The sequence below is a fragment of the Barbatula barbatula genome (assembly GCF_947034865.1).
Source record: "Barbatula barbatula genome assembly, chromosome: 3".
NCBI lineage: Eukaryota > Metazoa > Chordata > Actinopteri > Cypriniformes > Nemacheilidae > Barbatula > Barbatula barbatula.
In genome coordinates, this window is record NC_136764.1 from 7167550 (window position 1) to 7184261 (window position 16712).

The window sequence follows — 16712 nt, forward strand, 5'->3', positions numbered from 1 at the left end:
GATCCAATTAAAATCCAAATGATGTCATTAATGTGGACTGTTATTGGCTGGGGAAAGAGTTCAGGGCCCTCATTCAGGTGCCGGGTTTACAAGCTATTCATATGCTGATCCTGAAGTAATGGAATATTTCCAGAGCGTGCTGAACTGGGCTTCGTAGTAATTACGGCTGTTTGTCAGACAGGCAGGTGGAAACAGAATGTGTTGTTACTGAATGAGAGGTAAACGGCTGAACGTAAACAAATTGAGTTATTATTAGCTTCTGGCGGTCTGATGCAAATGGACCTTAGATTCTGCACATGGTTCTGATTCACTTCCATATGCCATGGTTTGCGATTTGGAAAAAGACGAGAGAAAAACTATAGACTTTCAGAATGTAAAAGCAGAATAAAAAAGGAAAAAATACATCTGCTCTCTATTTAAGCAAAAGTCCCCATTGCGCTTCATTTGTTCTGTTTAGGAAAAGCCATCGCGATATTTACGAGACCTCATTTGTCATGTTTATAGTTCTCGTTTGGGGCTTTGTTGGGTACTGAAGATGAAGTGCATTACTCACAGTATGGACAAAGCAGTGGTCACTGTCCTCTTCTGCATACAGAACTCCGTCTTTAATGAACACAGAGATCGCTCTCAGCATGAAGGACACAAACAAGTTCATGTGGATGAAGTTTCTGGTGCAGTGCAGCTTCCTGTTAGGCGGATGATCAAAGAAGGGAATAAACTGTTGTGAGAACATTGGTGGTTGGCTGATAATCACTGACACCCTGTTTACATTTTATCATAGCTCTAAGTTCTCTAAGCCACTAAAATAATTTTTAGTTAAAATTTTTATTTTTTACCACAAAATCAGAAGAAAATAAATGATATTGTACATGATGTAATTTAAAATAAATTACAATTCTTTTTTGTCTGTATCTAAAAATATAATAATATGATATACATTGTAATATAATTTAATCTAATATGATGTAATGAAATATAGTAAATATTATTGAAGTATAATATAGTACAATTTTATAGCAAATTAGAAATATTTCCAACCTTTTGTGGGTTTTTTTAATCATTTGTTCTGTATTTTATATATATTTTTACATTTCTACAGTATGCTGCTGTATTCTTTAACAGTTTATATGATATAATATCATATAATATGATTTAATGAAATATAATAAATATTATTGAAGTATAATATAGTACAATTTTATAGCAAATTAGAAATATTTCCAACCTTTTGTGGTTTTTTTTAATCATTTGTTCTGTATTTTATATATATTTTTACATTTCTACAGTATGCTGCTGTATTCTTTAACAATTAATATGATATAATATTATACAATATGATTTAATGTAATAAATATTATAGCAGTATAACATAGTATAATATAATAGCAAATAACTATTTTCCCAACATTATGGATGATGTAATTTTTTATCATTTGTTTTGTAATCGTTATATTTTTATACAGTATGCTGCTGTATTTCTGTATAATTTCTGTTTTGTATTTTCACTTTCACACATAACAAAAACAATATACTACATTGTAGTATATACAGTACACAGTATCACACAGTTTAAATTGTGTCATGTGTCAGACACGAACGTGTCAAATTATCACGAATCTACACCTTCTCAGATAGCCTGAGATCCCTGTGCAAGGTGATTGGATAATTTTCCATTTCACCTTCCTCAAGTGGCCATGAAAAAAATGACATTCATTCTGAAGAATTTTTCTTTTTCATGGAGGAAAACCCCCCAATTATCTCACAGTATAATTGAATAACTGAACAACAGAAGCTGACATGAAGACAATGTTATGTGATGGAACTAACCTGAACCTGCAGAGAATAACCATAGCTGTGGTCAGAGACACCAGAGAAGTGCTGTAGCCCACCGTATAGAGAGCCTTTACTGACGCATAATACATGTCCTTCACATGAGACGACAAAACACACACAAATACACACAGTTCATCCTCCTTTGAAGAGCATATAGAAGACGTTTGACTTTAATTCCATTTTCCATAGAATAAGATCAAACATATATATTTCAACTTTACTGATGTGATTGTCTCTTTTTTTGTTTTTTCTTTTGACAGAGTAAGCGCAGACTCACAGGTTTGGTTGTGTTTTCGTCGATCATACAGGCATCATAAAAGAAAGGATAAGGCTCAGACCAGCCCAATTCTGTACAATTTCGACTGATCTTTCCAAGACCTGAAATGCACGGATAGATCAAACATATTTCCTTCATTACAGAAACAGTACTTGCTGCATATTTGCTGCCGTCAGCTCATAACAAAAGCTTGATCAAATCAATTTATATTGACATGGTTTATCATATAGCAATATAGCAAATAGCAAAAACAGAACATAAACATTTAGAGGTTGGACTATAATTTTTATCAATATGTATTTGTTTTTTGTAGCATGGTAAACCTTGGTTTTCTTAGAAGTACACTGACAGTAAAACATTTTTTGCAGAAGAAAATGAAGTTATGTAAAGAATACATATTAGGAACAATAAATCATATACAGTACAACCGTCATATACAGTATAGCCGCGGAAGAAAATTAAGAGATCATTTTTAAAATGAATTTATTATTTATATGTATGTGTTTAGGTAAAATGATTATTTGTGCTTCATTCTGTGAACTACTAACAATATTTTCCCCAAATTTCAAATAAAAATATTGTTTCTATTTGCTTTTATTTGCAGAAAACAGGTCAAAATAACAGAAAAGATGCTCTGTATTTTTTCAGGCCTCCAATACTGCAAAGAAAACAAATTCTGTATTATTTCTACATGTATTTAGGAAAAGTGAAAAAATGTATGTGGTAACCTTGATTTTTATCGGTTTTCATGTGTCTTGTCATGCTGTCAGTCTTTCACATTGCTGTTGGATGACTTTATGTCACTCCTGAGTTTTGATTTTGTTGAAATTCAACAGAAACCGGACAGAAATGACCACATTACATTTAGAAATGCTGATTTGAAATGGAAATTTGGAATTGTCTCTTAAAGTTTTTAAAGCTATATAAATAAAGATCGGCTCAAATCAAGTGTGTTGAAATATCTCTCACCCTCGTCTGGACTCATGAAATCAAATAGTTCGGGACAGTTGACCTCCACAACATCACCAACAGCAGCCGCCTGCCAGCAGGTCAGGTTATCCCATTCCCACGGACAGCCTGAAACAAAAATAAAGTTGATTATGTTTTACAAGTTATGACCACTTTTACCATATATTTTGAGCATGTCCTTTTTCTTTCAGACAGACAAAAACGAACAAATACAAAATGATGGCCTAATATGGTAGTAAAATGATTTTTTAGGGGAGGGCATGCACTATGGTTATACCATCTTTATACTGGCCTAGATTAACATGGCATATGACTACAGTACTCATTCTATTTCTAGAAAAGTACCATGGTATTTCCAATTGTTACCACCTATCAACTATACAGCACTTTTTTGCACAGAAACTGCCCTGAACGCTGCAGCTTTTACACCAAAAACAAAACCTTCCCCATAACCAAAGCCAAGTTACATCTGTGCTCCTGACGCAGTAACGGATGTCTCCGATTAACTCTCAATTAAAGCGTAAAATTTGTGCGACTAGCCTTGAGGGAAAGCCAAAGTGAATGTGAATCACAGCAGAACATGAACAGAACAAAACACTCGCTGCCGGCAGGGGCATCATTCCTGCGACTCATCGCCACCCAGAGAACATGATCCATAAGTGATTCGGATAAGAATCGTGTTCGGAATCGAATTTGGCTGGTTTCCACCAGCTCATTGGAGAAAATATTTAAGAGAATTAATGAAAGAAATCCCTTATAGTAAGCCTGGTGGCCACGAACAGACGCAAAAGATGATTTAACATAAAGACTAAATCTGCTGGTCCTTGCCATAAGAAAAAACGCAGATGAAATCTTTTGTTGGGCAATTCTGAAAAGCACTGCAAGGCGAATTAAAGAGCCTGGCGAGCAATAGGAAGACCCCTTATCAAGATAAGTAGCTTTTAGCTCAGTGGTAAGAGCATGGCACTAGCAATGGCAAGGTCATGGGTTCGAACCCAGGGATTGTGCGTACAAATGTTTAGTATAATGCAACGTAAGCCCTTTTTGTATAAAAACTGTTGGTCAAAAGTTCAGACACTATTCCCATGATAAACAATGTAAAACTTGCTTCACTACTTACTAGTTGTTGTCCCTAATGTTTGCTAGTGTCCTTGTGCTCTTTGCACTCCTGACAGAGCTCTCGTTCTTTAAGTGTGCCCAGCACCGTTTTCCTTACTTTCGTTTAATTCTAACGGTTTTAGACAGTATTTTTATAGACTTCAACACTGGGAAATGTTTTTATTTAATAAAAAATTAACTTTTGACTGTTGTGCTTTTATTTTCATCACCGAACTTTAAACCTGTTGTTCTCCAAATTCTATTCCTGAATATCATAGCACTCAGCCGACTTCATATGATATTACAAACTGTAATATGTACAATTTCACCATGTGTTGGGTCGTCCCAGATCGCATCACTTATGTCTGTGTTTTGTTGGCAATCGGCATATGTGCATAATGTAAACAACACGAAGGGAAAATGATCTGTTGTGTGCCCGTGCTGTAGTTCCGTCCCCCCTATACCTGCCTCCATCAGGTCGTCTTTTTCCAGAAATAATCATACAGCTGTCTCTCTTTTTTTTATTTGATCAAACCAAATTCTCTTCGAAGATGCAAATAATGCAAAACTACTGTATAGGTACTCAACATTAAAATGAGATTGGCAGAAACTGCGTGCTATCCCCTCTTTAATATCTCAATTATTTTTCCTAGACATAATTTTTCTCTCCCGTGTCTCAGATATTTCTCATGAGAACAAAAGAGGCAGAAATCTGCCATTAGAGTTGCAGAAGAGATCTCAACAATGTCACAAACTGAGCTCAGATTTATTGAATTTATTTAAGACAATATTATTGAAGATCCTTTTGTAGACTGTTTTCTTTTAATATTTTAACATTAAGTGTTTTTGTGGCTAGCATCTCTCTCTCTCTCATTCACGACAGTAGCGAGCATTAGATTGGTTTTGTCTTTCTGGTGGCACATATTCACTCTCACGGATCTCAGATCAGTCTGGACACAAAGCCAATTACTTAGAAAGCCCAACAAGTGCTTTAAAGCAGCAGGACAGATATAAGGAAGAGAGATAGAGACATAAAATAACCAGACATACACAGATACAAGTGTTCATATCGAACAGAGACTCTCTGAATAATTTCTTCTGAAGACATCTGCGTAGATGTGACTCACTGCTATGAAAGGTCAATATTAGATTGTCATCAGATTTATCGGTCAGACTTTGGCTATTACTGTAGACTCAAAGACAATCAAACTATGAGTCAACAGGAAGTCTGTTCTTCCTGTTGTTCTTTTTTAACTGGTCACATCTTGGCAAAACTATACATTTTTCAACTTGTTCTAGAAGGTGAAAACATTTAACATTTGATTGTGATATTTCTGCCATCTTCACGTACGTCTGAGGACTTGAACATTTTATGTAGCCTACTTTGATAACAGCATATCATGTTCACAAGGAAAAAGCTCTTGTTATTTTCAAATAATTATTGAAGATATTTATTTTAAAGTGCTTTAAAATTACATTTGAATTCAATACATTTGTTAAATGTCTCTTATGCAGTTTTAATGCATAAATGAAGCACAAGACTCTCTCTCTCAATCTCATTTTCTCACTCTCTCTCTTTCACCCACTCTATCTGTCTGCATCTGTCAATCTTTCTTTCTCCCCCCTGCAGACGTGGCTGCTTTATTTCCGGCTGAATGATTTTCTGTCTGCGCAGAGATGAGTCTGCTGTGCTTTAAGGAACACGGAGGCATGAGGATCAATGAAGCAGATGTAAACAGCCAACAAACAGAGGTCAATGCTCCAAAATACTCAGAACCATTGACACTTTATGCCATTTTGAGATTTGCAATTATGCAAAACATTTCAGAAATGTGTAACATATCTTCTGCATTCTACAAAACACCACCATGTATCGGTAGAAAACTAGAGCGTGTCAATGTATAATGTCAAGACTAGAATATAAAGAGAAAACAAATGTAAAGAAGTTAAAAATAAAGGTGCTTAAAAGGTTGTTCACAGCGATGCCATAGAAGAACCTGTCATGATTCCGCTATCATGTCATGTTTATTCTTGGTCTTGCAGCGGAGTCATGGCATAGCCTTAGGTTTTGTGTGAGAAAGGCATGGCTTTGTTTTGATTCTAACTTGCCATGTGCTTTCTCGTGTCTCGTCAGTGTTTCCCGCCCTTTTGTCTCGTTAACCTTCCCTGAGTGTTTCAGTACCCACACCTGCCCATCGTTATCTCCTTTGTTAGTCTCCCTATAAAATGCCCTCTTGTCTATTGTCCTGTGCTCGTTCGTTGTACCTGTACCTGTACCTGTACCTGTACCTGTACCTGTACCTGTACCTGTACCTGTACCTGTACCTGTACCTGTACCTGTACCTGTACCTGTACCTGTACCTGTACGCAGTACTGTTTACCCCGTTATAGAAGCGTGGTCTATTGTATTAGAAACCTTGTCGTGAAAGATACCTTTAAGTTTTTTCTAGTCTTTGTGAGTTCATTTCAGTCCTAGTGTTTGTTAGTTAAGTCCTTCTTCTATTCTTGTATGTTCTTTTACCCCATTGTGGGCTTTTGTTTTGTTATTTATTATTAAAGTCTACGTTACCCGGTATTGCTGCCTGCGCTTGGGTTCTTCCTGTCTTATACCGTGACAGAACGAACGAGCCATAACAGAACCCAGCAGGCAGCCAACATGGAGAGTTCAGCATCGTTCCTGCGATCTCGCCTTGCCCACTTGCTGTTTGGGTTCCGTCAGGGGGATCATGGGATGCGGGAGTTCGCCAGGGCATTTTCTTCGGTGGCGAGGGATACTGAGTTCGGTGATGCAGAGATAAAGGTGATCTTTGATGGCTGCCTCACCAACCGTCTCACGCCATCGGAGAAGAGGATGCTTAAGCCCCTGGGGTTTGACGATATGGTCAGGTTCGTGAGGCGGGAATCCTGGGGGTCCTCTTCGGAGGCCTCCAATCCGGAGCCAGACCTGCCCTTCGTCTCCTTTCTTCGGCCAACCACCGGACGGGTGGCGCGATTAAGAAGGAAAAGGCAAAGAAGGAGGGCACAGAAGCAAGCCCAGGCGATGCTGCAGCCTGTGTCCAACGCCGTCCTAAGTCCGGTGGTCCCAAGTCCGGTGGTCCCAAGTCTGGTGGTCCCAAGTCCGGTGTCAAGTCCAGTTCCTCAGCCGGCCTTCCAGCCGGCGTCAAGTCCAGTTCCTCAGCCGGCCCTCCAGCAGGCGTCATGTCCAGTTCCTCAGCCGGCCCTCCAGCTGGCGTCAAGTCCAGTTCCTCAGCCGGCCCTCCAGCCGGCGTCAAGTCCAGTTCCTCAGCCGGCCTTCCAGCCGGCGTCAAGTCCAGTTCCTCAGCCGGCCTTCCAGCCGGCGTCAAGTCCAGTTCCTCAGCCGGCCTTCCAGCCGGCGTCAAGTCCAGTTCCTCAGCCGGCCTTCCAGCCGGCGTCAAGTCCAGTTCCTCAGCCGGCCTTCCAGCCGGCGTCAAGTCCAGTTCCTCAGCCGGCCTTCCAGCCGGCGTCAAGTCAAGCTCCCCAGCCGGCGTCAGGTCAAGTTCCTCAGCCGGCCTTCCAGCCGGCGTCAAGTCAAGGTCCTCAGCCGGCCTTCCAGCCGGCGTCAAGTCAAGGTCCTCAGGCGGCCTTCCAGCCGGCGTCAAGTCAAGGTTCTCAGCCGGCCTTCCAGCCGGCGTCAAGTCAAAGTCCTCAGCCGGCCTTCCAGCCGGCGTCAAGTCAAGTTCCTCAGCCGGCCTTCCAGCCGGTCCCTCCTAGAACCTCTGGGACTCCGCGCTCTCGAGCGCCGCCCCCCAGAGTGTCCCCTAAGTCCCCTGGGACTCCGCGCTCTCGAGCGCCAGGGACAAAGACAGTTCCCCCTTGTCCAGATCCCTTTGGACTTCCCCCCTTTGACTCATTTATTCCCCCCATGAACTTTGTTGTTCCCCCTCCCCCCCTCCCTTGTTTGTTATTTTCATTATGTCACCCCAACCCTGTTATCATGTAATCTTGTCTGCCCCTAATCATGTTTAGTATGTTTTGCCTTGTCTTGTCGTTGTCCCAGTCTGCCTTGTCTTGTCAGTCTACCCCTTGATGAACACCTGGAGGTGTTCATTTAAGGGGGGTCTTATGTCATGATTCCGCTATCATGTCATGTTTATTCTTGGTCTTTAAGCGGTGTCATGGCATAGCCTTAGGTTTTGTGTGAGAAAGGCATGGCTGTGTTTTGATTCTAACTTGCCATGTGCTTTCTCGTGTCTCGTCAGTGTTTCCCGCCCTTTTGTCTCGTTAACCTTCCCTGAGTGTTTCAGTACCCACACCTGCCCATCGTTATCTCCTTTGTTAGTCTCCCTATAAAATGCCCTCTTGTCTATTGTCTTGTGCTCGTTAGTTGTACCTGTACCTGTACCTGTACGCAGTACTGTTTACCCCGTCATAGAAGCCTGGTCTATTGTATTAGAAACCTTGTCGTGAAAGATACCTTTAAGTTTTTTCTAGTCTTTGTGAGTTCATTTCAGTCCTAGTGTTTGTTAGTTAAGTCCTTCTTCTATTCTTGTATGTTCTTTTACCCCATTGTGGGCTTTTGTTTTGTTATTTATTATTAAAGTCTACGTTACCCGGTATTGCTGCCTGCGCTTGGGTTCTTCCTGTCTTATACCGTGACAAGAACCATTTTTGGTTCCACAAAGAACCATCGGTCAAAGGTTCTTTAAAGAACCATCTCTTTATTAACTTTTTTCACCACAAAGAACCTTTAACATCCGAAGGAATGTTCCAAAAGGAACCATTTAGATGAAAAAGGTCCTTCTATGGAATCGAAGATGGAGAACATCTCACCACATGTTGCCCATGGGTTTCACATGTGACCTGGGATTCACACAAACATGTTGATCACGTGTTTTTGCACATGTGAATTTCATGTTTCTTTTCTGTACGGGAAAATCATTTACACTGTTCAGCTCTGTCGATTTGGATTGATCAGTAAAACCATGTCAAAGAAAAATCATTATGACTGTTGACTGTGAAATCATTTAAAACCAATAAGAGCTTTCAATTTCATTACCGTATGAGGTCTTCAATTACTGTGGTTGTTAATGCATTTCAGATACTCTGTGTTGAAGCTGATGCCTAATTCTCAGATGGTAAAATGTTTCTCTGCGTTGCAGACTGCAGTCAATACTATGATTTGAAACGTACGCCACATAGACCTACATCGAGTAATGTACAGGAAATCAGGTGTATGTTTTAGCCCATAATCTGTTATTTTATGCTCACACTATCTAAGCATCCTTCAGGTTCCGAACATGTGAGTCACAATGCAGTTTTTCTCTCTCTCTCTCTCTCTCTCTCTCTCTCTCTCTCTCTCTCTCTGCTCATTTATACGTATCTCGCTGTACAAGTCTTCCAGCGCTCTCAAAAATAACTGCTCTCCTCTGTAATTGCTGACAGGTGTCACTTCTCCGGCTTCCTGTTTACCGCAGCATCTGAATACCTCTACAGGGGCACATTTGACAAAATCATAGAGGACGAGCAAAACGAAGCTTACAAACGGATGTTGTGACTCAGGGTGAGATGAAGAATCGTCAATGATTATTTTTGAAAACCACTTGAAAACCGACAAAGTCTAGCAAAATGCAATACTTGTGTTTTGGTGCTCGTTATTTCTATCCTTTTTAGTGCACACTAGACAAGTTTCAACCAGGAGTGACGAGACAGAAGAGACTTTGCATAATGTACAAAAGCGTAAGGTGTGTATTATAAAATAGATTTTATTACAGTAAAGGTGTAGTACCCAATGCCATTTGGTTGGATTGAATATCATTTATATAACCACAGGACTTTTTTATGAGACGCACGCGCCCCTCACCTCCAGATAACTTCCGGTTTATGTTTGGCTAGTGTCTAATAACATATAAATAATTAAATATTACATTTTATTACATTTATGTTAATATTAATGTGTGTTACTATTCTACTGTCTAATAATTGTATTAAATAAATGACTTGTTCAATTTTGTGGAAAACCCACATTAACAAACATGAAAGGTGACTGATAATAATGAATTATTAAAGGTTAAAAAACACAAAGTATGGAGATACAAGGTTTCAGAAGGATAGCAGCGATATGCGCAAAAGAAAACTACTGTACGAGTAGTAATTCTGAACTTTTCAATTCTCATCACTTTCTCTCTCACCAAACATGGCGTCCTCTCCGGGGTCGTGCAGCGCGATACGCTCCATGCATCTCTCCTCCTCGTGCTTGATGACGCAGTTTGAGATCTTTGAATGTATGGGCCACATCTGGAACAACAAACACATAATCAACAAATAGATAAACCAGAACCATACAAGGGAATGAGTGAAAACATCAGCAGTAGCATCACCGCAAACCATAAAAATCCCTTCTGAAAATGTGCCAGCTCAAACAAAGTCGAAAAATAATGTTTCCATCTATATACTCCTATGGGGATAAATGAGGGCTATATGGGGGGGGGGGGGGGGTTAAGAAGTTCTTTGTGCCTTTTCCATCTGCATCAGGGGGCTTTGAATTGATTGGCAATCTCTGAACCGCTCCTGCTGGGAAATCCAGCAGAAATTGATGATACAGTGACTGGTTTAACATGGTTTCTAACGGGTCCAAACTGGTCATTTACGGTCATTGTCTCTCTCATTCAAGCTGATATAGATGAATGGGTATCTCTTTTGTTATGCCACATAAACCACAGCTTCATGAGGCTTATTGCTTTATTAAAACACATTCCTTTTGTTATACATTTTCTTTTGAACTAGGTTTGTAGGGTAAGAGACCCCTTGGAAGACTACATAACACTCTTGAAAGGCTGTTTGCAGCTTCCAGGGAAAATCACATCTTCCACATATCAAAAATAATTTGATGAGCGATGCTGCTTACCATCACTTCTGACCACATGGAGCATGGTGGGAGTCTGGCAGCGTATTTATAGACTAAACAATAGATGTTATTGTCATTAGACAAAAAAAGTTTTCAATATGTTTACTAGAAAACAAGACAAAAAATGCAAAGAATGTGATTTTTTTTGCAGTGTCTCTTCTTGCTCATTTTGAATCTCAAAAGCCAAAGTGTTTTGATTAAAGTAATTGAAAACAGTACAAATCTGAAAGTAGTTTTCAGTAGTAATAAAAATCTAAAGTAAGTTACTGGCAAACCTGAAACTGAGTGTAAAACACAGCTGTAGGAAAACAAGCCATTAAGTAGGCTATATGAAAAAACAGACGCAGTCATAGACATTCATCCCCACAGGGATTAGATATAAAAAATCTATTAAATATCTGTTTCTCTGAGACAACAATGACATTAAATGGAGAAAATATTGTCAGTACTACATTAAATTGTAAACCATCTAATAATATCTCTATAATCATTCAGTTATTGTTAGAGGTCGTTGTCTTATACATTGTATACAATTCTACTTAAATTCTGTCATCATTTACTCACCCTCCTCATTTACACACACTCTTATATGACTTTCTTTCTTCCGCAGAACAAAAGATAAGATATTTTGAAGTGCCAGCACCCATTCACTTGTGTTCTTCATAAATTGTAAGTGGGTGCCGGCGCTGTTCGGTAACCTTTCTTCAAAATATTTGTGTTCTGCCGAAGAAAAAAGTATTGTCCCTCTAAATATTTAGTTCAAAAGTTGCCTCCAATGTTTAAGTTATATCAAATTGGCTTCATAAGTTACTTGAACTTAAACGATATTAAGCTGACCTATAAAATGAAGTTGAAATTGGTTAAACTATCCATTTCCTAAGTTATACAAAAAGCATTAAGTGATTTGTAAAGCCAATATATTTTAGCTTTAACATTTCAACTTTGAATTAAAGTTGAAACGGATCACTTTTTTACAGTGCAGAAGATTTAAAGGAGTTTTCGGTTGTGTTTCTTTCAAGTATATTAACTCAGATGTTGCTCCCCAAATTATGTAGAAAGACAAATGGAAACATGATGATTGTTAAAATAAATAAAGTGTGTGGATATATTTAGACTGAAGAACAATCATTTTGACAATATATGAGTTCATATCGAAATCTTCCATAATAGTGATTTGACATTTCAGTTTTTTATGAAGGGCTCTACACTTCGACCAAAATGCTCGCAAATGCGATCGTATTTCTTATAACGTGCGAGGGAAAATTTCACAAGGTTGCATTGGTGCAAATATTATTTTGATTTATTTGAACATTTAATGTGATTTATGAGTGGTGAATGACGCTCTTGTGAATGACGCTCTTGCATGAAAGAGCGAGCAGAGAGCTTGTGCACCCCCTCTGTCTCCAAACTGAAGTATGTGTTTGACTTCATGCGGTCTTGCGCAGACCGAACATAAAAGCATCGCAGGACAGACTGCTCCATATGCTTTTTTTTGTTCTCACAGGACATTGATGTCATAGCCTGTTCCGATCGTTCTGCGATTTTATTTATGATGACTCCTAATGGTATAATAGTTTATTAATAGTTAATAGTTTAGTGCTACTCAAATTCAAACCATTTTCTTGCATATTAATTAACCTTTCTCTTTATCAACCGCTTGGCCATTTTGTCGTCTCAAATTATTAGGCTATGTGAGTAATTTAGAGAAATTTGGCTCTGAAAGCCAATATTCTGACGCTCGCTCACGGCCCTACCAGAGCAAGCTCCCGATTTAACGCTGCGCGAATTTTCGCCAACGTTCAGATTTTTCAACTCACGTGAATCACGCGAACGCTCAATTCGCGTCATTCGCGCGAATCGCGCCGCAAGTAGGTCATCGCATCTTTGCATCATTCAGAGGCGATGCTTCTTCACGTTGCTTTGAAAAGTGTATTGCGAGAATTCTCTCTGTCTGCGCACGCGCACACACGCGTCCTGCAATAATAATCATATTAATTGGAAACAGCAACCCAGAAATTTGTCACAAGCATTGATTAAAACAATGATGACAATAATCACATGAAAAAAACGACTTCAATTCTGGACCTTAGGCAGTGAGGGGGGGTTCGTTCGAACCACCCGAACCCCACCTGCCTACGGGCTTGATAATTTAGTTCTGAGTTACTTTTGAGGTTTTAGCTAGCTAATTAAATTTTATGTGGTAAAAGCTCTTTGCGAAGACGGCAATAAAGGAGGATTGTGAAGACAACAGGTTATATTTGTGTCAGATCATTTCATATCCAATGTATAACTTGAATAAAAAACCTAAATAATAACAAGAAAATAACAAATACATAATTTCTCTGCATTTATTTTGGATTTATTGGGCTCGGAAGTGTTAAAGCTCAAAGAAGACTAACCCTCTTCTCTCAACAGGTAGTGGTCTAGCTTTTGTTGAAACTAGTAACTTTGCGTTAGCACCTATTGTACTATTGCACTTTGTATGACATATCGCTTTTTCCCACTGAACTCTTTGTAAGTCGCTTTGGATAAAAGCGTCTGCTAAATGACTAAAAGTAAATGTAAATATGAAGCTATAAATATGACTATTTTAAAAGTCAGAGTGAAAAATGAACAAAACGATTCATCAACTGAGGTCAATATGCAAGGTCATTATGATTACTATAAAAAAGGATGCGACCAAATTGTAAGTTGGTGCAACCAGCTGAGAAAGTTGAAAAAAAAGGAGTTTGAAGCCCTGTTATGTATAATTTTTTTAGGAAAATTACCGACACTTAAGCTCTCAATTTAATCTCCTTCATGTTGTTGAGTCAAAAACGACATACAATGAAGACAATGCTTTCATTGTTCCGATAAATGTCTAGTTGTGATTCTTTTGAGCTATAACACGAGTCACCATCTAAGGACCAAGAACAAAAGAACAAGAATATTAACAGATGAACTCCAGAAATGACAGAAATGAGAAGAAAAACAATCACATGAAAGTTTTAATGAATTTGCAAGGCTCTATGGAAGAGCCCAAATCACAAAAGTGTATGTTTTGTAAAAACATATTGTTAACCCTCAGTTTACCACAATTCAAAAAACTTTCTTCTCTTTCTCTGCTCAGATTAAAGATAAGATGCCACTTGTCTGTTGAATCACTGCATGGGAAATATCCAAGCAGCTGTGAAACCGTACGTGACGTAAAAAAGAATCACCAGATAGCAAAAACGTTCTCATTTCAATGCCGTATGTGATCATGCATGTACTGTTGGATGTCATGCACATGTGTATCTCCGCAAGCGAAGAATTGAGATGCTCTTACCAGACTGATGACGAGGAAGAGCAGGAGGAAGGCCTCCTTTATCGTGTGTCTAAGCATCTTGCTCACAGTTGATTCCAGAGATCTCTTGCAGTCTTATAAACCCTTTAAAGAGACGGGACATTGTTGTAAAAACACAGATGTTTCTTTCAACGGTTCTGCTATTGAGCAATATACTGTATTACAACACGGTGGCCATGGTTCTGTATGGACGCACAACATCACATCATCTGTCTTATATTCTTTATTACACACTCTCCTCCATCTAAAATAATCATCTTTGATCACTGAAGTGCACAGGGGGCTGATGTGGAGGGAGGGGCCTAGCGGGCAAGGGTTTATGGGAAATGTGTGTCAGACTGATTTACTGATCCAGAGCCAATCTAAGGGGGTTTAAAATCTCCTCGCGGTCTTTCACGGCAAGATCTTCACCTCAAGCCCCTGCTGCCCATCTCATCTTTATTAGTTCCCCACCCCAACAATGAAAAATAGATGAATCATACCACCGATCTTGTTATCTCAAGAAAAAAGGGTAAGACATCAGCGTTCTACACATGAAAACGTGACAGATTTTGTAAGCAATTCTCTCTTCGCTTCTGTTCCGTTATCATAACAGGGGAGGCAGTTCAAGGAGAAACAACAGGTTCTTATGGATGCAAAACACACTCGAGCTCTGATAAGCATCGTAATGAGAAGCACAGAGGTTCTGAACACCGGTTCTGAATGGGGTCTGGTGCTCTCACAGCCACGACAAAAACAGCATCTGCCAATTATAATTTTTTTAACATTGTTACGTCTCTAAACATTAGTCATCAATCTATGCTGTTCTACACTGACTCTTTTCCAGACACAGAAGGAGAGGGAAAACATGATTTTCATCGTCGACCAAACTGAAACATCTTAATATGGTAGATAACATCAAGACATTGCAAGGTCAAAAAAAAGTAAGACTGCAAAATAACACACAGGTCGTTACACACAATACAAACATGAATAAAGACGCATCATTATAAAGCTTTTAGACTAAAGAAATGAAAAACAACACTTGAAATGGAAGAGAAGCAGCTGAATATCATTTGCATGAATGTGCGCTGTGACTCACTGCATGCCTTCATAGTCACTGCACACTGGATTGATTTACTGATGCTGGTGTGAAGCGTTAAAGAGAGAGACGGCAGATGTAACGCAGGAGACAATTCTTTAGAAATGTTTCAACGCTGGGTGTTTTACTGTAACGTGCAATGTAACATTTGTCTGGCAGTGAAACACATGTGCGGCTCATGAATGCATTTCACTATGTCTGAGTCATATTTCATCTCAAAACCAAAAGAAACTAAATACAAAATGATATTTCAAAAGAACTTTGTTTGTAGGGACGCTACATTGTTGCATTGTGACATCATTCCCATAAGCACATTTCCCCTGAGTTCTCATTACTATAATGTGTCCAGATGTTTTACTTTTAGGTTTGTTTGTACTCATTATTCTTAATCATGATTCTTATTATAGTCCCGTAGAGGGGTCATGAAATCATCCTATCTGCACACAATAATAATAGCAATAAATAATATCAGTGAAGGCAGTGAAACAAATACCATGGGTTTGACTTTTGAAACAATATGTCATTGTTGCATTTCAGTATGAGAACTGTCAGGAAAGCATGTCATTTTCTTTACTGTATGCATATATCATTTCCTATTATTTAGGTGACAAAGGTATTTTCTTGACAGGATTCTACAGTTTCTCTCAAAACAGAACAAATGCACGATTTGCAAAAAATGCGTTTTGGATGCAATTCCTGATTTAACGCGTATATAAAAATCGACACATCCCAGTGCATGCATTATTTTTACATGATACAACATTGCGATGTCAACACGACTGAACAAAGCACACGAAGACTCGTTATAATTCCTCCATGTATAGAAAACACGATGCAAATCTTATTTTGCAGAATTGTGTAGAGGTCGCCCACGTTTTCAATGCATAGCTTGACAGCACGCCATGTACTGTTATGAGCAATGAACGAAGAAATGGGAAGGAAATGCGAACTCACCGTCATCACAGAAAGAGACGCGATATAATCCTTCTGTTGTCAATGCGTAAATGCGCGATGCGCTTCATGCACCTGCGACCGCAACTTTCTCATCGGCGTCTCGCATCTACAGACAAAAGCAATGAATGTGTGTACTGCAGTGGACCAATGAGATCCTGAGAGATCGTGTGAGCTGGTTGATTCCCTCACACTGAAACGCGAGCACTGAACATCACACACACACAACGAACCATCATTCATCAGGACAAACACTTTTATACGGCGTTTGTGTTGCTCGATTGGTAAAGCGTTGAGAAGAACACTGGTTCGA

General features: G+C 39.1%; 1 protein-coding gene across 2 annotated transcripts in view; it reads right to left on the reverse strand.

Annotated features, from left to right (window-relative positions):
* adcyap1r1a (adenylate cyclase activating polypeptide 1a (pituitary) receptor type I) overlaps positions 1-14451 on the reverse strand; it is a gene marked incomplete at its 5' end in the record, with an annotated part of 28728 nt that extends 14277 nt beyond the window's left edge. Inside the window, 6 exons of one of the 2 annotated variants that reach the window (XM_079453434.1) lie at positions 554-686; positions 1828-1925; positions 2111-2211; positions 3080-3187; positions 10327-10432; positions 14350-14451. In XM_079453434.1, coding sequence (XP_079309560.1) covers positions 554-686; positions 1828-1925; positions 2111-2211; positions 3080-3187; positions 10327-10432; positions 14350-14406 — 603 coding nt within the window. The remainder of the gene's footprint in view (positions 1-553; positions 687-1827; positions 1926-2110; positions 2212-3079; positions 3188-10326; positions 10433-14349) is intronic. The other variant, XM_079453433.1, reaches the window with a different exon arrangement.
* Between the last annotated feature and the right edge of the window lie 2261 nt (positions 14452-16712).